Source organism: Danio rerio, chromosome 3 (assembly GCF_052040795.2).
Source record: "Danio rerio strain M-AB ecotype USA chromosome 3, GRCz13ab, whole genome shotgun sequence".
Taxonomy (NCBI): Eukaryota; Metazoa; Chordata; class Actinopteri; order Cypriniformes; family Danionidae; genus Danio; species Danio rerio.
The window spans coordinates 59,886,064-59,910,049 of record NC_141023.1 but is presented as its reverse complement, the minus strand read 5'-3'; the positions used below and the strand labels follow the sequence as shown (position 1 = coordinate 59,910,049).

The 23,986-nt window shown below is 36.8% G+C and overlaps 1 protein-coding gene across 9 annotated transcripts; it reads left to right on the top strand.

Annotated features, from left to right (window-relative positions):
- Nucleotides 1-1,547: 1,547 nt before the first annotated feature.
- Nucleotides 1,548-21,043, top strand: mafga (MAF bZIP transcription factor G a). Of its 9 annotated transcripts, none has more exons than XR_015479707.1 (4): nucleotides 1,555-1,679; nucleotides 15,183-15,256; nucleotides 17,700-19,253; nucleotides 19,424-19,713. XR_015479707.1 is itself a non-coding variant. In XM_087242464.1 (4 exons), the coding sequence occupies exons 2-4, from the start codon at nucleotides 14,009-14,011 to the stop codon at nucleotides 18,150-18,152; spliced, it is 540 nt and encodes a 179-aa protein (XP_087098590.1). In that variant the 5' UTR covers nucleotides 2,006-2,057; nucleotides 13,966-14,008; the 3' UTR covers nucleotides 18,153-20,719. The 9 variants fall into 9 exon arrangements, 7 of the variants coding, with proteins under 7 accessions (XP_087098594.1, XP_087098590.1, XP_087098591.1 ...); XR_015479706.1 differs by lacking the exon at nucleotides 1,555-1,679 and adding an exon at nucleotides 2,006-2,057; XM_087242464.1 differs by lacking the exon at nucleotides 1,555-1,679 and adding exons at nucleotides 2,006-2,057; nucleotides 13,966-14,021 and having other exon boundaries at nucleotides 17,700-20,719.
- The last annotated feature ends 2,943 nt before the right edge of the window (nucleotides 21,044-23,986 follow it).

Genomic DNA, 23,986 nt, shown 5'->3' with positions numbered 1-23,986 from the left:
AACTTTTTATATTAAAATGTTTTTAATATATTTTTATTGATTTTTATTTATTGCTAATAATGCCAATAAATGCATTGTATAATAATGGATAATAATGCAAATAAATTCAAATGTGTTCATCTAATAAATAAATAAACTGCACTATGTAGAATTTAAAAAATGAGCAAATTACAGAGGAAATATAGCTATTTAAAGTAACTCAATTTCATTCATTCATTCATTTTCTTGTCGGCTTAGTCCCTTTATTAATCTGGGGTCGCCACAGCGGAGTGAACCGCCAACTTATCCAGCAAGTTTTTACGCAGCGGATGCCCTTTCAGCGGCAACCCATCTCTGGGAAACATACACACATACACACACACACACACTCATACACTATGGACAATTTAGCCTACCCAATTCACCTGTACCGCATGTCTTTGGACTGTGGGGGAAACCGGAGTACCCGGAGGAAACCCATGCGAACGCAGGGAGAACATGCAAACTCCACACAGAAACACCAGCTGAGCCGAGAATCGACCCAGTGACCTTCTTGCTGTGAGGCGAACGTGCTACCCACTGCGTCGCCTAACTCAATTTAAATTGTGTAAAATTATGCATGTGTTACAACCTGCCCTGCAGGTGGGGTAAATAGTAAAATTTTTACTCCTGGCGCTTTTGGCAATACTGTAGAGAAACCATATGTCCGGCGATCATAATTTCAGTGCTCATTTAGGAGAGGCTTGTGTTTTGTTTTTACAAAAAATAGGGTTTGTCTAACCCCATAACTTTGTTCATTATTTGGACAAAACCAAAAAGTGTTTCCTTGTGCCCCGCTCTCCCCTGTTAACTGTTTAAGTTGTAACTAACATTAACTAATGGACCATTATTTTAAGGTTTTACTTTAAAACAGACATTTTCAATAGAAAAAAAGCATAGACAAATAGTTAAAACAATATTTTTGTCAGTAAACCATAGGCCTTCTCAGTCTTTTGCACTCTTTTACTTATACTGTATCATGATAATTGTAAATAAAATATTATTGTTATTCCTACATCACAGGAATTACATTACATTAAAGTTAAGTTGGTAAAGGCTTATTCTATAGAATAAAATATGACAACAATTTCTGTGCAAACAAAGTTCGAAAAGCTAAAAGTTCAAAAGCAAATTTCAGGCAAAATGTATGCTATAAATGATATAAATAATGCTGAAATTGGTTTAAAAGGTGTTTATCATTTTAAAATACAATGATATATATATATATATATATATATATATATATATATATATATATATATATATATATATATATATATATATATATGGATGGATGGATGGATGGATGGATGGATGGATGGATGGATGGATGGATGGATGGATGGATGGATGGATGGATGGATAGATAGATAGATAGATAGATAGATAGATAGATAGATAGATAGATAGATAGATAGATAGATAGATAGATAGATAGATAGATAGATAGATAGATGGATAGATATGCGGCCCCTTTAAATGAGCCGCTTCGTAGATCCTTCATGAATGAAGCCACGTGATCAAACATCATATGACGTCTGATTTCAGTACAAGAGAAAGAGAATGCGAGCAACAATAACACATTTACACATCTTGTTTTACTTAAGCACACTTATTCTGTATTTTATTCACGCGCATATAGAAAGACATCTGTTATCCTGGTGAGTCCACTGGATTGTTTCATTGAATGCATGAGCGTTGTTGTGCTGAGTGTGCATGTACGCCTTGACTTATTCACTTAATGTATATAAAACAACTAGCCTATATAAACACACGAGGATTTAAATTGATTCACAACAATAAATGAGTTGCCACGATGTGCCATAAACATCTTAGCACACGTGACTGGGATCACAGACTCAAAGCCTATGGGGATTCCCTGTGTGAATTAGAGGCATTAAAGTGACAGCTAGGGGGATGTGCAGAAATGTGTGGACCGGGGCGCGCGCGCGCACACACACACACACAGAGCGAGAAAGCGAGAGAGCCGACACAAAGCTCCTGTTTCATTATAAGGGCGCTGTGGGCTTTAACACCAGGTAGGACGCTTTTAATTGTCAATATGCAGTGATTCTGACAATATTATATTGATTTCTGATTGAGAAAAAATGGTATTTTACTATTCTGTTAGTCTTTGAGACATATAGGCAATGTCGGAGGGAATGGTTTACGCGAAAGATATTCAGATCCTGTAGGCATGATTAAGTGTACTGCTTCGAATTTGAACGTATCCTGATTCACCATAAAGCTGCTCGAATTATGTCTCTGGCTCATCATACATTCCCTAAATGTCATTGTTATAATCATGTTCTTTAGTCTATGTTTTGTGTGTGTGTGTCTCCTTGCGAAAAACGGTGCTGATGATGGAAATTTGAAGCTGTTTTGTGCATTTACCGGGAATTAAAAATACCTGTTTGAATGCTTGAATATGTTTGGTTTGTCGTTTTTTCATTTCAATTCTCTCCAATATAAGTTTCACTCTAATAACCACTTAGTAAGAATGATCTCAGATAATATTTACTGAATTATTTCAAAATAAACATTTCTTGCAGTATGATATGCATAAAACAGCGATCAGATTTTTGTTGGCCACAAAAATAATTTACCACATAAGCATCTACAGCACATTTGACTGCCATAAGCATGATTTGTATTGAACTGATGGTTATTCGACATCTCATAAGTTTTGTCTGTCTGTGTGTGTGTTTATATATATATATATATATATATATATATATATATATATATATATATATATATATATATATGCATGATAAAAAGATGATAAATAATTTATATTTATTGTATATGAGTGTTTATTCATTCATTCATTCATTTTCTTTTCGGCTTCGTCCCTTTATTAATCAGGGGTCGCCACAGCGGAATGAATCCCCAACTTATCCAGCATATGTTTTATACCGTGAATGCTCTTCCAGCTGCAACCCAACATCTGGAAACACCCATACATGAGTGTTTTTTTATTATTATTTTAATATTATAAAGTTTTTGCTACAAATTCATGAATTTGGACTGATTGTGTAATGTAACTTTTGACCTAATCAGCAATGACAATGCAAATCTAATTCATTTACAGCCTTTATATGATGAGCTAGATGTAATTGCACCTGCCAGAGCCCTTCATCAAGCAGAAGGGGATCCTATAATGCCTTTTCAAAGTATAGTTGTTTACATTTATGTCTAGTATAAACCCCACAGCCCTCCTTTTGTCTGATAAAAGCTTTGTCTGGTATTTCTACGCTACTGGTCTGCTATTCATTGGCTAAAGTCTTGCTCAGGCAAGAGTTGATGCAACCGAACGAAAGTCTTTAGTAAGAGGAGGAAGTGCTCCTCCTATTTTATGTTTCTAATGCCATCTCTGCAGAAATTACAATCCCTGAAAGAGTCCTTAGGTGCAGCGTTATCTGGATGCAGCGCTCTGACAGCACAGGACTCCAGAAAAGATCAATAGTTTTTTTGGAGGGATGTTGGGAGGGGTGTCGATGATGAAACTCGGTGTAAGTGAGGGCAGCTTTTTCTTTTTTTTATTCAAGTTGTCTTTTGCCTCTGTTGCTATGCTTTTTGTCCTTTCTTTCTTTGAGATGTAACATTGTATTATTCAATGGTGTTAAAATGGAGTAAAATTAATTCAAAATAAGCCATCAGTGTGCTTATATTTAGACAACATTTGCTACATAATAGTGTATACTCATTTTATTAAATTCAATTCAGCTTTATTTGTATAGTGCTTTTACAATGTAGATTGTGACAAAGCAGCTTCACATAAATGGTCATAGTAACTGGATCATGGTAGTTTAGTTTTTAGTGTTTAAGTTCAGTTCAGTTTGACTCCGTTCAGTGTGCTTTAAATCATTACTGAGAGTCCAAACACTGAAGAGCAAATTCATCGATGCGTAGCTCTACTGATCCAGAACCATGCAAGCCAGAGGCGACAGCGGAGAGGGAAAAAAACTTCACCGATAGGAGAGTGAAGAAAAAAACCTTGAGAGAAACCAGACTCAGTTGGGCACAACCATTTTAATTTCTCAGCTGGCCAAAAGTCTTGTGCAGAGCTGCAGACTAGCTAGAAGCTGGCCTCAGTGAAGACTCGTCTGTCCCTGTAGCGTCACTGTAATCAGTCTCATGCTCTCCACTCCCCCATGATCACCAGCACAGCAGCAGCTCAGGATACAGCTTGGTCCTGGATATGGAAACCTTGGGATCATTTCGTCGCTGGTCTTGGATCCAATCAGTGACTCCGCATAATCTGAGGACCTCGGGATGAGTATCCCCAGGTAGCAATGGAGAAAAAAAAGAGAATAATTAGTGTAGCTGCTGTTCATAGTGTATATAAGCAGGATGCAGAAACTTGTGTGGAAACCCGCTAAGTCTTTTTATTTAATCAAAATGACTGTTAGGTGGTCATTCAAAATTGTTTACGTAATGTTATTGTCAGGCTCCTGTGTTTTCGTCATGTGACCTTACCCATGTGCTCCTTTGGTCTGTTTCCCTCCATTTTTTGAAGTTCATGGTTTCTCCTGTGTTCCTCCCCTGTGTGTTATCAATTCATCAAGTCATGTATATTTATAGTCCTGTGTGTTGTCCAGTCCTTTGTCTGGTATTCTCTTGGTTATGCTTGTTAACAACCCATGTCATTCCTGAGTCTCCTTTGTCCTCCATGTAAGTGTTTATCAATAAATCTACACATTTGATAACTCTTGCAATCCTTTGCTTTCCTGAGAGAGCCCAGGCATGACATAATACCAGACTAGATACAAAAAAAGTTTGCAGCCTTTTTTCCCCCCCGTTTTTTTTATAGTCTTTTTGCTCCAGTGTTTTTTCTCCTTCTCCTCGTGTACCCTATGGACTCTATCTACACCCCTGAATTCATTCTCCTTATGCTGAAGCGGTGGAAAGCAGCCTAGAAGACCATAGAGAACAATTTTTGTTCTTACAAAAACATTCTAGCTGGATGGACGATGTGCGCTGTGGGTTTTACAATTCCAACCTGAACACCGCTTGCAGAGCACTTTCATCCGAAGTTGGTCCTCGAAGCAATCTCGCCGCCTACCTGGAGTGGACACTGGCGAGGAATGGACAGCGACAGAGCCATACAACACCGAGCAGGAGGAGTTCAACAGCCCACCTGACCAGCATGCACTGGGCGGTTTGTTGCCGAGTATGATGTGCTGAGATGAGAATCAGCACCTCCAAGTCTGAGGCCATGGTGCTCCACCGAAAAAAGGTGGTTTGCCATCTCCAGGTTGGGGGAAAGTCTTTACCCCAGGTGGAGGAGTTCAAGTATCTTGGGGTTTTGTTCACGAGTGAGATTGATAGGCGGACTGGTGCAGGGGCAACAGTAATGCGGTCAATATACTGGTCCATTGTGGTAAAGAAGGAGCTGAGCAAAAAAGGCAAAAACTCTTGATTTACCGGTCAATCCATGTTCCTACTCTCACTTATGGTCATGAGCTTTGGTTCATGACCGAGAGGACAAGATCTCAAACACAAGTGGCTAAAATGAGTTTCCTTCTCAGGGTGGCAAGGTGCACCCTTATAGATAGGGTAAGGAGCTCTGTCAGGAGAAGGAGAAGCTCGGAGTAGAGTTTCTGATGCCTTTTGAATGCCTACCTAGGGAGGTGTTCCAGGCATATCCCACCAGGAGGAGGCCTCAGGGAAGACCTGGGACACGCTGGAGGGACTATAGCTGCGTCCCAAATGGCACACTATACACTATGCACTCATGCACTATGTACTTATGCACTTACACACTCAACAGGGTAGTATATGTATGTAGTGTCGTCCCAAATGGCACACTAATGTTTTTTTACTAAGCGGAAATTCAAACCGTTTCCCTAATGACGTTTGACGGTCGCCAAATCATTGAAGTAAACGGCCGAATTATCAAATAATACCTTCCGTGAGTATTGCCGCAATCACTATCGGGAGGCGCTATAATCACTCTCGTAAAAGAATTTTGCTTTCACAATCCAAATTAAATAAAGTTATTCAACATGTGCGTCCGATAGCTCCGCCCCTTCCGCTACGTAAGCAAACCTGCGGTCGTTGAGTGCGTGAAGTGTCCATCATTACACACTTCATTCTAGCGGCTGAATGAGTGCATCATCCGGGTAATTAAAGTGCACTTATTATTTTTAGAGTTTTCAGTGTGAACGCACTACTTACACTATTTATACTACAAAATGGCGTAGAATAGTGCATAAGTATGCGATTTGGGACGCAGCTTTTGTTTCTTGGCTGGCCTAAGAATGCATCAGGACCCCCCATAGGAGCTAGAGGAAGTGTCTGGGGAGAGTAAAGTCTGGAGTTCTCTCCTGAGACTGCTGTTCCCGGGACCGGGCCACAAATGACGACATAAAATCTTACAGGTTTTTCCAACTGCTTTCACACGTTTTCAAAACAGTGTCCCCTTTTTCAAAACTCAACATACAATTCCCAAAACTGCACACATAGCAGGCATAATTCATTTCATAGAGAAGCATCATGCAGGCATAGGGTTGCCCATCAAACACTTTACAGCACTGGGCTCAAAGGAATTTCTCCATTTTTTGATAGGAATTTTATGATTTATAAAAGGTGAATATGCGCTAGGTACATAACCACAAATTGTGAATGGGTGGCAAACCAGTTTTTATTGGACCGTTACAGCCCGGTGTCAAATCACCTTTGGCCTATAATAGAGTAAAGCAGTGATTGGTTAGTGATCAGTTATGAAATTAGCGTTTGCGCATGTGAGGAGTGAGTGTGTGTGAACCGGTCGATAAGTGTAGAATTTTGATTGGTTGTGTTTGGAAGAGACAAAGCAAGTGGCTTTCCGTTAGAGTTTTGTGGCAGAGTTTAGGTAGAGATTTGTGTGTAGAGTTTTGAAAAAAGAGTTTTGGAGTTTTTTTGTGTAGTTTTGCATTTTGAGTGAGATGTTTAAGAAATCGTGTGACAAGAAAGATTTTGTGTGTAAGCAGTTGGAAAAAAACTGTAAAAGCATGGCTGTCGGTGAAGTGCACACTGCTGTAAAATAATGAGTAATTTTTTTTCATAAACTTGTCTTCTGACACACCTGTGAATGAGTTATTTACTGCTTGCCCGTCCATCTATCGCTGTAGGGATTTCCATGGCCCTCAACTTTAGTGACAAAGAGCATTTATCAAATCGAATAAAGCATGCAAGGTCCTCTGCATAAATACATTAAGAGGTCAACAAATAAACCAGTGAAGTTCAAATACTCATTGGTCTAACAGGTAATAGTGAGAAACCTTTCAAAATTGTAAATGCTCTTTTTATTTATGATACAAATGCAACAAACCTATTTGGTTTAATAGGATGTCAAACAATTGGTTACGGTCTGTTATCAGTCTCCTTGATCTTTATGTGTCACCAAATAAAAATAACAATCTTAAAAAAGTCTACATATGTAACTTACATAGATCGTGTTTTGCTAATAGATCATCTTGGAGATCAATGTAAACTTTTTTTAAATGCTTGTGTAAAAGATGAACTGCTTGCGTGTCATGCTTTTCCACACATTTCCACACCCCTAAACACAAAACAAAACATGATTGGTTGGTTAACCTGTCAGTCAAATAGCTGTGTGTGTGATCCTTGATATACAAAGCAGCCAAAGTTACTAGACCTTCAGCCAAGGTCTAGCTACGCAAGAGTAAAAGAAAGGTGCTAGTCATGCATCAAAAAATGCAAGGTTTCTATCCTTGTAGTAGTCTTAATTAGTGGACATCTGGATTACTTACTGAGTTGATTACTTGCATTTAAATTAATAGTCCAAAGCCTAATGGTTTCCACTGAAATACTTTACACTGTGTTGGTGTAACACTAGCATGGGCTAATGTAAAAGATAATTCTGACAACACTGACTCACTATCATGCAGGGGAATGTTCTTTGTGTGTATATTATTCAATTAGCTCTATTTGATTATTGACAATTTACTATTGACACAATGCAGGATATTTTAGTAATGATGGTAAGTGATGACAAGGGTCAGATCCAAATGCATCTTTTTGTTGGTATAGTTAGGCAGGCAAGGTTCAGTAGAGGAGCGGACGGTAGCATACAGTGCATCTGAAAAGTATTCATAGCGCTTCACTTTTTTTCACATTTTGTTATGTTTCAGCCTAGTTCTAAAATAGATTAAATTAATTTATTTCCTCTAAAGTTTACACACGATGCCCCATAATGACAATGTGATTTTTTTCAAATTGTTGCAAATTTATTTAAAATAAAAAATCTGAAAAATCACATGTACATCATTAGTCACAGCCTTTGCTCAATACTTTGTTGAAGCACCTTTGGCAGCAATTACAAACTCAAGTCTTTTTGAATATGATGTCACAAGCTTGGCACACCTGACTTAAGGAATTTGCGTCTCCTCTCAGGCTCTGTCAGGTTGGATGGGAAGTGATAGTGTACAAACGTTTTCAGATCTCTCCAGAGATGTTCAATAGGATTTAGGTCTGGGCTCTTGCTGGGCCACTCAAGGACATTCGCTGAGTTGTTGTGAAGCCACACCATTGATATTTTGGCAGCGTGCTTTGGGTCATTGTCCTGCTGAAAGATAAACCGTTGCCCCAGTCTGATATTGGTATTAGCCTAAAGATGAGTGGTGCCTGGTTTTCTCCAAACGTAACGCCTGGCATTCACTCCAAAGAGTTAAATTTTAGTCACATCTAAACAGAGACTTTTGTTTCTTATGGTCAGAGAGTCCTTCAGATGCCTTTTGAAAAGTTCCAGGTGGGGAGTGGCTTCCATCTGGCCACTCCACCATACAGCCCTGATTGGTGGATTGCTGCATAGATGGTTGTCCTTCTGTATGGTTTTCCTCTCTCCACAGAAAAACGCTGAAACTCAGATAGAGTGACCATCAGGTTATTGATCACCTCTCTGACTAAGGCCCTTTTCCCCCGATTACACAGCTTAGATGGCCGGCCAGCTCTAGGAAGAGCCCTGGTGGTTCCAAACATCTTCCACTCACCGATGATGGAGGCCACTGTTCTCACTGGAACTTTCAGAGCAGCAGAATTTTTTCTGTAACCTTCCCCAGCCTTGTGCCTCGAGACAATTCTGTTTCTGAGGTCTATAGACAATTCCTTTGTCTTCATGCTTGGTTTGGGCTTTGACATGCACTTTCAACCCTGGGACCTTATATAGACAGGTGTATGCCTTTTCAAATCATGTCAAATCATCTGAATTTACCACAGGTGAACTCCAATTAAGCTGCCGAAACATCTCAAGAATAATCAGTGTAAACAGAATGTACCTGAGCTCAATTTAGAGCTTCACGGTAGAGATCTGAGCGGGACAAAATTTTGAATTCCGCTCCCGCCAAGTTTCAGGCTGAACCCGACCGCTCCCGCTTATATTCAGCATTTGTTGTCCTGCTGCCCGACCTGCCCTATTTTCTACCCACCGTGTGCGTTCCCGCTAGCGAGCCAGGTTAAGAACAAAACCGAAAACCTATAACAAGCTGTCTGTATAAACACACACATTAGCACCAAGTATATGACACAAAAACCCACAGCATCACGCTCTCTCTCATTCTAAAGCTAGATCAACTTTTGCAAAACAAGATGGTGGCTTGCAGATGGAGCTTGCAAACAGTGCTAATTTCACTGCGTTTTAAAGTTTGCTTTATCCAGTTAAGGAGTCCAGTTTGGGGCATTTTACTTTTTTAATAGAGGACAGTGATATGGTGGAGAGACATTTCGGCATGCGAGCGAATATTTTTTGCGAGTCGTTTATATCTTATCCGTGGGCAGTTCCGTGTACGAAGAAAAATGGAAGTAAAAGAAAACATTGTAGTAGTGATGGATCAATTATAATTATATGCTTACTTTTGTCTGGTGATGTCATCCATGCCCTGGCGCGTCAGCAGGAGGATGTCAACAGCCAGGCGATATTGAAGTTAGGTCACACTTTGATGTGCGGCAATCGGCCGGTGAAGAGTGTCAAAGACCAGCGATTTCAGAGGAATGGAGTTTTATTGCGAAAAACTGGGACAATTTGTCATCTGTGCATGATGAAGCGAGAGATGTGCGAACTGCACTTGGAATGCCAGCTGGTGACGTCGCCAGCCATGAGGCCCGTTTTCTTTGCCCGGATATTATGGAGCCTGCGTGAAAACAGGTGGCTTGGTCTTTGAACTTGGATGCTCTGGTAAGCGCACGTCATGAAAATGTTATTCACGGTGCTGACTTCAAGAGGTCCTCTAATGGTCTACGTATTGCTCATTTAAACATAAGTAGTCTTCTTCCAAAGATTTCCGAGCTGAGACTGTTGTGTTTGGATGAACGGTTGTTGGTACATGGGTGCTGTGAAACTTGGTTGGACGGTTCAGTGTTGGACTCAGAAATTGAAATTGTGAATTATAGTTTCATAAGAAGAGACCGAAATTGTAAAGGTGGTGGTGTATGTGTTTATATAAGATCAGATTTGTCTTTTAATATTAGAAATTATATGAATAATGCATCCACTGAGGGCGAAGCAGTGGCGCAGTAGGTAGTGCTGTCGCCTCACAACAAGAGATCGCTGGTTCGAGCCTCAGCTCAGTTGGCGTTTCTGTGTGGAGTTTGCATGTTCTCCCTGCGTTTGCGTGGGTTTCCTCCGGGTGCTCCGGTTTCCCCCAAAGACATGTGGTACAGGTGAATTGGGTAGGCTAAATTGTCTGTAGTGTATGAGTGTGTGTGTGTGTGGATGTTTCCCAGAGATGGGTTGTGGCTGGAAGGGCATCCGCTGCGTAAAAAAACTTGATGGATAAGTTGGTGGTTCATTCTGCTGTGGCGACCCCAGATTAATAAAAGGGACTAAGCCGACAAGAAAATTAATGAATGAATGCATCTATTGAAGCTGTGTGGGTGGATGTTCTATTACCAGAGTAAACCTATTTTAATTGGAAACTTGTATCAGCCACCAGATCAAAGTAATTTTTATGAATTGTTGGAAGGAATTTTAAATGATTTTGTGAAACCCCATGGAACGGAAGTTATAATATGGGGGATTTAAACACTGATATGTCAAATATGGACTCTGTGTTATATAAGGCTTTTAAACATTTTTCTGATTTTTTTGGATTGAAGCATATTATTAAGGTACCAACTAGAATTACTCCCAAATCGCAGTCTATTATTGATTTGATTCTGACATCTGATTCAGCTTAGATATGTTGTAGTGGTGTAATTGAGTGCAGTATGGGTGATCATTTTTCAGTATATTTATGTAGAAAAGTGCAAAAAGCGAAGATTATGGGCAATAATACTGTTTTAGTGAGGTCAATGAAGAATTATAGTCCTAATTTATTTTGTGAAATATTAGATAAAGTTGATTGGTCTGGGGTAAGGGGATCTAAGGATGTGAGTTAAACAAAGATCAGATCGTTGGATTACAGATGAAATAATACAACTATTAAAGATAAGAGATGATAGTTTTCCAAAGTTTAGGAAGGATAGTGAGTGTAGCTGGTACAAGTTTTATAAATGAAACAGAATTAAGGTTTGGAACAAAATAAGAGAAGCAAAAAAGTTTTTTTAAGGATAAGATAAATGAAAATAAATTTGAACCAACAAAAAAGGGGGATGTACTGAGAAATTTAGGTTATTCAAATGCTAAAAGTAAGAAATCATCTAAAATTAACTTAAAGGTAGAAAACAAATTAATAGTTAATCCAAAGCATATTGCCGAGTCTTTTAATCAGTATTTTATATTGTTAGCAAAAAATATGTGGTCAGCTTCCACGGCAACCAGCTATTTACAACGAAGATGGAGTGATTTCTTTTTATAGAAAACAGGACATTTTCTGGATTCTTTTAGTTTGAGACAGGTTACAGAAAGTGAAGTTTTAAAAATCATTAGTGAGTTAAAATTAAATAAGGCTCCTGTAATTGATAATATTCCTGCAAGATTTTTTTAAAGACTCTGTTAAAGTGATTGCCCCTTGGTATCACATATTTTAAATTTATCTATTGAACAAGGAAAAATACCATGTGATTTTAAAAGTGCTATAGTTATACCATTATTTTAAATTAGATGTTCGTTATATATGATTAATTACAGACCTGTTTAAATCTTGGGGGTTATGTCTAGGCCCACAAAAATGTTTTTATGAATATATGTCGAAAAATTAGGTTCTTAGAAGGCAAGCTGATCTGTTGGATGTTTATTCTTTAAAATTATTGGCAGGAGCTTTAATTCAACCCCATTTTGATTATGCTACCTCATTTTGGTATAGTTGCTGCTCAAAGAATATGAAGGAAAAATTGCAAAAGGCACAAAATACATTAATACGAATAATTTTTAAAATTCATCCTAGAGCACATTTGCACAAAGAGTTTTTTTAAAGAATTAGGCATATTAACTGTAAGTAATAGAGTATGTTTTTTAAAACTGGGATTGGTAAGTAACATGTTTAATAATGTGGTTTCTAGTTATTTGGTGAACTGTTTTTAAACGGTGAGGCAACAGCATTTATACAGTACTAGGGGTTGGGATTCTGATATTTGTTTATATACGAGTGCAATCATATGGAACAAATCACCAATATCGATCAAGGCAATAAAAGATATAAGGAGGTTCAAAAAAGCGATTAAAATATGTTTGTTTGATGAGGATAATAAGTTTGCATAGTGTACTTGAGGTTGACTTTATATGTTACTTGAGTGTGAATAGGGTTGCGGCTGGAGGGCCATAAGCTGCGTGGAACATATGTTAGATTAGTTGACGGTTCATTCCACTGTGGCGACCCCTGATTGATAGAGGGACTTAGCCGAAAAGAAAAATGAATGAATGAAGGAATGTATTTTTGAATTATTCTGTTCCTGCTTTAAAATGTGGAGGTACTGTTTGTTTTATGCTTCATCAGTTTTTTGAAGCCATACGTTGTTTTATTTAACAGCGAGGACCGCAATGGAAATAAGCCCAGGGCTTTATTGTGTTTTTATCCACAACAGTTTTTATTTCAAAATATTGTATTTTTTTACAGCTTGTTTAAAATCTGTCAAATAAAATTCTATTCAATTCAATTCACACACACACACACACACACACAGAGCTCTCTCTCTCTAGACAGCAACAAGCAAGCTAAACACAGCATCACGCAGTCTCATTTACGCACAAACATACGTATGCTCGCTTGCTCGGAAATCGGAAGCAATATTGTTTGACCGCCCGCACCCATCCAAAATTACACCAGATACCGACCGCTCCCTCGCTTTATTCGGAAATTTATTGGGAATGCAGACCTCTAGTTTACGGCAAAGGCTGTGAATACTTACATACATGTGATTTTTATGCTTTTTTTATTTGAAATAAATTTGCAACAATTAAAAAAAACTTTTTTTTCACATTGTCATTATGGGGTATTGTGTGTAGAGTTTTAGGGAAATAAATTAATTTAATCCATTTTGAATAAGGCTGTAACATAAAAAAATGTGGAAAAAGTGAAGCGCTATGAATTCATTCCAGATTCACTTTATTAAAGTTTATGTATTATATTTATATAAAGACTATATATATTTTTTTTTTGTTGGCCACATTGTGCAGTAGAAATCAGCTATGGCATCTATCTTTGAACTAGCCTCGTAAAAAAAGGCAATCCTTAACACATCACACAGATGAAGGGCCAAAGCACAGGCTCAGCATTGCATGCATAGTATAATTTATTTACTGTTGCTAGACCTTGCACATTCTAATCACTCTCCAAATTTATGAACGCATATGGTTTGAAGGTTAGAAGAGATGACTCTGATCATTTCAGTTATGTACCAAAATGTTTTAATTGTTGCCTTGGTTGGGTCCTTGCTGAGATCAGGGGTTTTACCCTTCATTTCGCAAGCTGGCTCAAATGTGCTGAGGTTACACTTTTCACAAGGCTGTTTCCTCCAATTATTTGCTCTTGATATCTCCCTCTCTATCTGTTTTTTTCTTGTTAGAGACCTCACTCAGCTTTTTCTGTTGTCTTGTGGGTGTTTAAAGATGATCAGCTCTGGTTAGTCAGATTTCTTTCCTGTGGTTTAGTCTTTTACTCTTTGTGCATTGTCAGGGTCAATTTGCTCTGTTAGATCCATGCATATATTACAGTTTTAAAATGATTTTTAAAAATTTACTTTTTGTAATTAATCATGATTAATCACGAAACACCATATGTATTAGAGAAATAAAAACAGAGGCATGTAAGTGCCATTTAAATTTCAAAACAATTAATGCCAATAACAAAGTGATTTCCATGTTGGATTCTAAGTGGACTACAAAAAAAAAAAAAATCCAAAATACAGGCATTGCAAATATGGAAAATAGAATATTATTATAATAATAAAGTATTGAATACAAACAATTGTACTCAAACAATTGTACAAAACAATTGTATACATTAATTATAAAGTAGAAACAGTTTTACTTAGTTCTCCTTAACGTTTAGCCAGTTGCTTAGACAGTCCAGTCTACACACACACACACGAACACATAACAACATGCGCAGTACAGTGCACCCTGTGAGCGAGAGATCCCTTCAGATTCATTATCACTTACAATCGCGTTTATCAAATTTGCCTAAACTAAGGGCTCTACAGTATGGCTTTATTTTCCAAGCAAGGATTCTGACACAGCAACATGAGGCAGACGCTTTACAAAATTTGCGTGTAGCGGGAAACACATCAAACTTAATGAAACATTTGAGGGTGCATGGAATCAACTAATAACTTACAACATGTTGCTGAATGAGAGTGAACTGCTGAACTGCAGTTAAAGTCTAGATTAAAAATGAAACACCTGAAATTGCATGAAACTCTGGAGGAAATGCTGAATAGCCTGATGATGCCACATTAATTGTTTTATACTGAAACTTTCCTTCTAAAAGTGCTTCCTTGGTCTTATTCATATTTCTTTGCACGTTTAATACACGTCGGCCACAACAGGAAATAAAAAAACTGGAACTAATTGCGTTATTTTTTAAAGGTGTTAAATATTTCAAATTAATCATGTGCATTAACGCGCTAATTTTGACAGCTCTAATATATATAAATAAAAAAGTGTATCTTAAAGAATATTACCAAAATCACATAAAAAGTAGATTGAAAATTTAATCATGCGTGTCATACTGAATAACATCTGATTCAGACTGTCATTTTGTGAACTCTCTTTGAATTCCCAGACCTGTTGAGCAGGGCAGTGGAGAGCAGCATTCGTGGTATGACTACTACAAACAAGGCAAACAAAGCACTGAAGGTATGTTCCATAGGACATGTCAGGTAAACTGTCTCCAAATCTCAATTCACTTCCTGAATCACTGGTCTTTTATTTCCTCTTCCAGCTGAAGATCACCATAGACTTCCATAGTTTTCCATTTCTATCAGGAAGACTCGGGAGGTGGATAAATGTTTTAACATTTATTGAAAATGCATAAAACATTGTAGTTTTGGTTACTGTCCTTTGTGTATAGTCCTTTGGCATAAGCCCCGTTGATGATGCAAGTACAGTGAAGAGCTGATAAATACTGCCTGAAGATGAAGGCAGGGCAGAGCCAACCACCAACGAGAAGTTGGGCACCTCGCTTACACATTGCTTAAAACATACAGGATGCACAGCAATACATAAATATCTCTACAAATGTAAAAGAATTAAAGGATTAAAATATTAAACAAACTATTATTCTTTACATAAATATAAACACCACTGCTTCCATGCCTTCTTCATCTCGGGGAGGGGGGTTATTTATTGAACTGACAATTTGCATAATGTTTTTATTATTAGTATTATTATTTATTATATGCATGTTTATATTTGCTTTATTAAAACAAGCTTAGATTTTTCCACGTACAAGTTTTAGGCCATATGGTGCATAGCATGTGTGTTTGGATATAACTAATTTTTTTGACCACACTTGGTTATTATTGTTCATTTATTTGTTTGCTGGAAATTAGAACTGAATTTAAAAATAATTTTGAAACAAATCTTTGAGCTTAACAAACAAAATTATATAGGCTAATTGATGTCTGTGTGTACAACACCGTTTCCTTAGCCACGAAAGAGAAAGTAAAGGCTGATTGGAGGAGGCTCATTCTTTATCCTTGCGCTGCAGATGCTCTGTTTAACTGTTTTCTCATTAGTAAAACATTCAGTTTTTACACTTACAAAGTCCGCCATGTAAAAAGCAAACGCACCATGACGTGATGCAAATGACTCCTAAAGGGAATGGGAGCTGAGACTTTGTTTGTTCTCACACCCAGAACTTATTAAGAGAACGAGCACAACCCTGTTAGACCATGCGCTGCGTCGCAGAGTGTATTTTTCCTTCCTTAAAATAGCAAAAGTAAATTCGGACACACCCTTAATGCTTTTGCGCCATGCGCTTTAAACTTTGTGCCGGGATCGTTAAAATAGAGCCCATAGAGTTAGAGTCTTCCTGGTAGAACCTTCGCTGAAGCTTTCATCTAAATTCTTTTCAGTCTCCTATTTTCTCTACCATTTACATATTTCAAATATTTCATATCTTCATTTGTGTTCAAAAGAAGAAAGTAACTCATACAGGTTTGGACCAATGGACGACGAGTCACATAATTTTTATTCTGGAACTGAACTTAATTTTTTATACACCAAAAGAAAAGTATTAATTCACACAATAAATGACACTTTAGTCACATAGGAAAAGCTTTAGTGGCATTAATTGGCAACATAATTTTTAACACATTTATTTGTCTTTGTAGATGTTAGGTAAAAATATAATTATTAGTTAGTAGTGTTTGATACCACAGATTTTCCTTCCAATCCGATACGGAGTAAAATTCAGGCTGCTATTGCTAATACTGATCCAATAACGATACTTTGTGCAAATACACCTTATGTGTCTAATAAAAATTTATCTTATTTATTTTAAACTAGGAAGTATTTTGAGGTAGCATGTAACCTCATTTACAATATTGCAGAGCTAAGAAAACAACTGAAAAAAACAAAAAGAGGATATAATCAAATAAAAGATAGTTTTGAATAAAAAAAGAGATATTCACGTAATAACAGTAAACAAATAATGAAATGACAAATTGCTCCACACTTTACTTTGTTTATGCTCTCGCTCTGACATTGATGTCGCAGGACTGACTGACTGCATCTGTGTGTGTGCGGCTGCGTTTCCACATTACCCTCTTCCCCAGGCAGAAGAAAAAGAAATTCCCACCAATCGCATATCATTTAAAGAAGATCTCAATCGTTTAGTTACTTTCCAATGTGTTTCAATTAATACGAATATTGTAAAATTAATATGAATTATCTCAAACTGCTCAAATAATTAAGTATCTAAGTTTTTATTTAAGAATTAATCTTAGAGCACAAAGATCTGTTATCAAAAGTATCAATATTTTAGAATCGATCTGCACATTACTATTATTCATTGCTTTTTTTATATCAGTGCACTACCCAAATGTAAGACTCGTAGACTTGACCAAGTAAAGACTCGTTAGAAAAAAACATAAAACGTTTTTGATTCGTTTTAAAACTAGGATTAAGATTAATCAGTGCTTTAATCCTAAAATATTTTTCTCATTCAGAGAAAATTACAGAGTATGTGTGGAATAAGGCTCATCCGTGCAGTTTGTTTAGTACTGAGGGCCATTACACTTGTGCACAGTTTCCCTCTTTCTCCTGTATTGATCTCATTGCTTATGGTTCTCTGCAGGTGAAGCGAGAGCCAGGTGAGAATGGCACGAGTCTTACAGATGATGAGCTGGTGTCCATGTCTGTGCGAGAGCTGAATCAGCACTTGCGTGGTCTGACCAAAGATGAAATCCTGCAGTTGAAACAGAGGAGACGCACACTTAAGAACCGGGGCTATGCTGCCAGCTGCCGCGTCAAACGTGTCACTCAGAAGGAGGAGCTGGAGAAACAGAAGGCAGAGCTTCAGCAGGAGGTGGAGAAGCTCGCCTCTGAGAATGCCAGCATGAAAGTGGAGCTTGATGTTCTGCGCTCCAAATACGAGGCTCTCCAGAGTTTTGCTAGAACTGTGGCCCGCAGTCCAGTGGCAGCTGCCAGGGGCCCTATCACATCAGTCATAGGGCCCCTCATACCAGGCAAAGTTGCTGCCACCAGCGTCATCACCATTGTCAAGTCTAAAACAGAAGCACGGTCATAATGCACAAACGGAGAACATTTTTTAAGTATATTGGTCAGTGTGTATCTCAAGCACAGGGTCGTTCATCCTATATGACATGCAATAACAGTCAACAATATCAGAGAAACAAGATCAAAACTGAAACAGATAACACTGACATCGCTCAGAAAATGACAAAAGAAGCAGAACCCTCTCAGAGCACATTCTGTTTAACCCTTAATAAAAAATGCATTCTGTTCATCATCATATGCTACGCCCCTATAACTTGGTCCATGAAAACAGAAGGTCACAACTGAGTGGAGGAACTATGACGTCACCTTTTAGGTTAATTGGCTGCTAGCATAAAACTGGTTCCCTCGATAAAATCTCCATAGGATTTTCGCTTAGGCTTTTCGAAGATTGCAAATAATAAGCTGTGTTCAAACACAATTCAATACACATATGTTTTGTCCAGCCAGATAATCCTCACACGAAAACATGTCCTATAGCACTTTTAGATCTTAAATGCAAAAGCAAGAATTGAAAAGCTAACATTAGGCTATAAACAGACAACAGAGCCTTCAGGGCGCTCGCCTGTGACTACAGCACCACCCTGCTAAAGACAACTTTTCAAGCTTATATTCAGAAATATGGTCTATGACAAAGATTTACTTTCTCTGCTTAATATATTACAATCCTAGCTATATATTATAAACAAATAAATACGCAAAAACACATTTGTATAGACCAACGTGCCTTTTTAGATACTGGGAAATACATTTTGTTTTGCTTTACGGTTGTTTGAAGTTGTTTAAATTAAGTTGCTTAAATTAGGTTTTAAAAACTGTATATGTAAATGTGGCTGCATAGTACATGGTGGGCCATTATATGGATTCACCTTAATAAAACGAGAATGGTTAGTGATATTACGTCCTGTTTGTGGCACATTAGTATATGTGAGGGGGCTTGTAAATAACTCATAAAACAATAAAGTTACGTTAAAACCAAGCACACCATTGTTTTTCCTAGTGAAATTCCCAATAAGTTTATTAAGGTGTATCCATATAAATGGCCCACCCTGTATTATCATATGACATATTTAAATAAGTGTATTGTGCACGTGCAAACAGCCCGCTTACCTTAGTAACAGACAATAGAAATGAGGCGTGAGGGACAAGTCTATCAAATGTCTGCTAGTTCCATCATGGACACAGAACAAAATTCACTATTCCTTTTTGTCACGAAGTACATAGAAAAGCAGCCCATATAGACACATATGCTATAAATTTTAAGGAGAAAAGTAAATATTGCAGTTATGACAAATGTGTATATGTGTTCAGATAAAGAAAAAAATTGATCACGTTAAAATGACAGTTTTTACGTATTTCTTACACGTTTATTCACACGTTTGCGTTACTGAGAGCAGGAAAGAGACAGGCTGCACTGATAAGCAGTATCTTCAAAATATCGTTTATTAAAATAAAGGATCAACAAATGAATCTGTCTTGACGGTCTTTATAAGTGAAGGCATTATCTACACACAATATGAATTCCCAGTTAAAAAAATACTACAAACTATAAAATACTATTCATGGAAATACTTAAATAACAGACAAATCCAAATGCCCAATGTAAGCAGTCTGCGTTCCTGACCAGCTCAGCTCGATGATGTATAATGTCTCTGACACCGCCTGTAGTCCCATTTAGCAACTTGATAGCAACCGTCTTTTTAAAAAAGCGTAACCAATTTGAAAATCAACAGTGTGATGTTACTGATGTGTTTGTTTTATGTCGTAGAGTAAAACGTTAAAGTATCTTGAGTTTGTGTTAGCCACAAACATATTAAAGTGCTTCAACTGAAATCTTTAACTTGCAGATTCGCACTCTACAACATCAGAAAGGTCCGACCCTTCCAATCTGAACATGCAACTCAACTCCTTGTTGAAGCTGTTGTTCTCTCCAGACTGGACTATTGCAACTCTCTACTAGCCAGGCTTCCAGCTAACTCTATCAAACCTCTTAAGCTGCTTCAGAACGCAGCAGCACGAGTGGTCTTTAATGAACCTAAAAGAGCACATGTCACTCCGCTACTCATCCATTTGCACTGGCTGCCAGTTGCTGCTCGCACCAAATTCAAAGCTCTGATGTTTGCTTACAAAGCAACTTCTGGCTTTGCTCCTTCTTATCTGCTCTCCCTTCTGCAGATTTCTGCAGATGAAGAAATCACTTTCCCGAACTCTTGCATTAAATCTGCCTAGTTGGTGGAATGAACTCCCTAACTGCATCAGAACGGCAGAGTCACTTGCTGTCTTCAAGACAGCTAAAATGTTAACTCGCTTTCGGGCTTTTGCGTACAAATTGACGTCACAGTTCCTCCACTCTATAACATTGATGGTGTTCTTCACTGATACCAAATTTGATGTAGACTATCAAGGCAAACCAAGAGTTGAAGTCAGAAATATTAGCCCCCTTTTGATTTCATTTTCTTTTTTAAATATTTCCCAAATGATGTTTAACAGAGCAAGGAAATTTTCACAGTCTGTCTAATAATATTTTTTCGTCTGGAGAAAGTCTTCTTTGTTTTATTTAGATTAGAATAAAAACTGTTTAAAAAAAAAAAATTTTAAGGTCAAAATTATTAGGCCCTTTAAGCTATATTTTTTTTCGACAGTCTACAGAATAAACCATCGTTATACAATAACTTGCCTAATTACCCTAACCTGCCTAGTTAACCTAATTAACATAGTTAAGCCTTTAAATGTCACTTTAAGCTGTATAGAAGTGTCTTGAAAAATATCTTGTAAACTATTTTGTACTGTCATCATGGCAAAGATCAATTAAATCAGTTATTAGAAATGAGTTATTAAAGCTATTATGTTCAGGAATTTGCTGAAAAAAATCTCTCTGTTAAACAGAAATTGGGGAAACAAATAAACATTGGGGCTAATAATTCTGACTTCAACTGTGTGTGTGTGTGTGTGTGTATATATATATGTATATATATATATATGTATATATATATATATATGTATATATATATATATATATATATATATATATATATATATATATATATATATATGTATATATATATATATATATATATATATATATGTGTATATATATATATATATGTATATGTATATATATATATATATATATATATATATATATATATATATATATATATATATATATGTATATATATGTATATGTATATATATATATATATATATATATATATATATATATATGTATATATATGTATATATATATATATATATATATATATATATATATATATATATATATATATATATATATATATATATATATATATACATACAAACATACATACACACAAACATGGTCACACTCACAGCGTTTAAGTCACAACTGGAGTTCCCTTGTTTGATATTGTCCACTGACGGGGATGGGAGGATGGGAAAAACGAACAATTAACAATTCAACTGTTCTATCAGTGGAATCCTGTTTACAAAGAGAGGCAATAAACTACTTTATTTATGCATGGGAGAGCAGCGAGTTAAAAGAAAACCTTTGCCTAAATATATCTCAGAGTGGAGAGGGTTTTAGAAAATATTTTAAGCTTATAATCCATGATGATCATACTGTATTTTTCAGAGTTGTAAATCTGTAGTTTTGTTGTTTTGTGTTAATTGTTTAATCATTCGAAAATGTTCTCTGATGTGTTACTCTAAAGACTAAAACGTTGCTGTTTTTGTTTCCAGAACAAGAAAAAAAAACTGTTTCTATGATAAAAAATAGTTTGATATCAGTTTTGCAATTGTACCAAAAGTGGCTTACTATTGAAGTGTGATGTTTTTCTAGTTAGTAGACGCATACAGTGGGGTAGCACGTGGCGTGCTGTGTATGTGGTCAGGTAGCAGTGTTGTTCACTGTGTAAGTGTCTGCTGTACTCTTTAAATGAATAGAATTATACATAACATCCACAATGAGTCCTTCCACATCTCTGTAATGATGCAGTTTTAGTACATGTTTTGGACTTTGTTCAATTATTATTATTTGCTTAGAAATTCAACTGCAGCCGACTTCAAGATGCATAGTCAGTCTGGTTTAGCAAAAAAAATCTGGCTTAATATTTTGGGATAACATTTTAACCAAAAACATCAAGACCTAAATTTGAATCATCTGCAAAGCAATAAAGTTATAGATCTGTTCCAAAGCCCAGTGAACTGTTCACACTAGTACATTAAGGGGACATATGTGCTTTCGCAGCATTAGGATACAGCCAAATACAGAAGTATCTCATTCAAATATGAAAGCAGTGGCGTGCACATATTGACAGGGAAACACCCTAATAATCAGTTATATATAAATGCCAATGCTTTTTGAATGAAATATACAAAATAATATGCAAGATTAAAAAAGTGCAGTAAAGTGATCCCCCTGAGCAGGAACTATGGATAACATTTTAAACTATTATAATGAGCGGTACAATATTTCTTACCATGGAGACTCTTTCTTATCAGTCACTAACAGTATGAGGCTCAATTTCAATTAGGGTGCCCCCCTTAGTATGCCTAAAATAGTAAAAGGCATTGCCTCTTCAAGGTTTGGAACAGAGCTATACTGTTTTAAAAGCATCATCTTGGATGTTGTGTATTCGATAGACAGATATTTACTCTGAAATTCAGAGCAGAGATACATATTACTACAGCATATTTGAAATACATGAGACGTCTATGTTGGAGATGATCAGGACAAACGTTGAGTGCAATAATAAAACAGCAGAATTACCTGGTAATTAAAATCTATTCTCTTGTACAGTAAACGGCCCCTGAGAACTTCAGATCATTGACTGCAGTTGATTTAACGTTCACCCCGAAATTGAACTCTGTCGTGCACATTTTGTTCAGCTTATAAAACCTGATTTTTGGTCATACTTTCCTGCAGTAATGATCAGCAACCGCAGGTCTAGTAATGACAGCATGCATTTTTGGGTGAACTATTCATTTAAGAAAACATGAACAGACTGGTTCTGATTCACTGTGATATGAACACACTGCCCTCTTACCACCCCTCAATTTAGATTCAAGGTTACGCCTGAGAATATTTATACCTATCATTAAAAACAACTAATAGTACAATATGCAGCACGAAGTTTTAGCACATAAGGTGTATTTATTTAACAATTTGTAAAAACCACACACTTGCAAATTTCACCAGTTTTTTTAATAAATAAATAATAAAAAAAAAAAAAAAAAAATATATATATATATATATATATATATATATATATATATATATATATATATATATATATATATATTTGTTTGCACAGTCTTAGGGCCCTATCATACACCTGGTGCAAATCCCTGTTAGACCATGTGCTGCGGCTCTAAGGCATTAAGGGTGTGTCCGAATAATCCACTTTTGCTATTTTAAAGGGTCACGAAACACCAAAACACATTTGAACTGTTGACAGTCGTATATGTGTCCCACACTGCTAAAAACACTATTAAGACACACATGTTCCACTAAAAAGTGAAAATTGGTTGTTTTTGCGTTATTTCGAGCAAATTCATACTTCCGGTTTGAAACTAATTTTTGAAGCTGCGTCACGAACTTAGTGTGTATTCCAGCATGTAGACTGGATGTCTGTACCTGGGTATACCGTATTACATCTCCGAGTGTGCTGCATTCATTCATGAGTATGGCTTGATTCAAACCAATCAGTGCGCGCCATTATGTATGCGCTGCAACTTCATTAATATGCATGCTAGCTTCGAAGATTGTACCTGAAACAGTGTTCAGATGGCAGAGAGACCACACACGTCGTGTTGCCAAAAGTAGTGGGAAAAGAATAAGAATTGTTTGGAGATATGGGTCGTCAG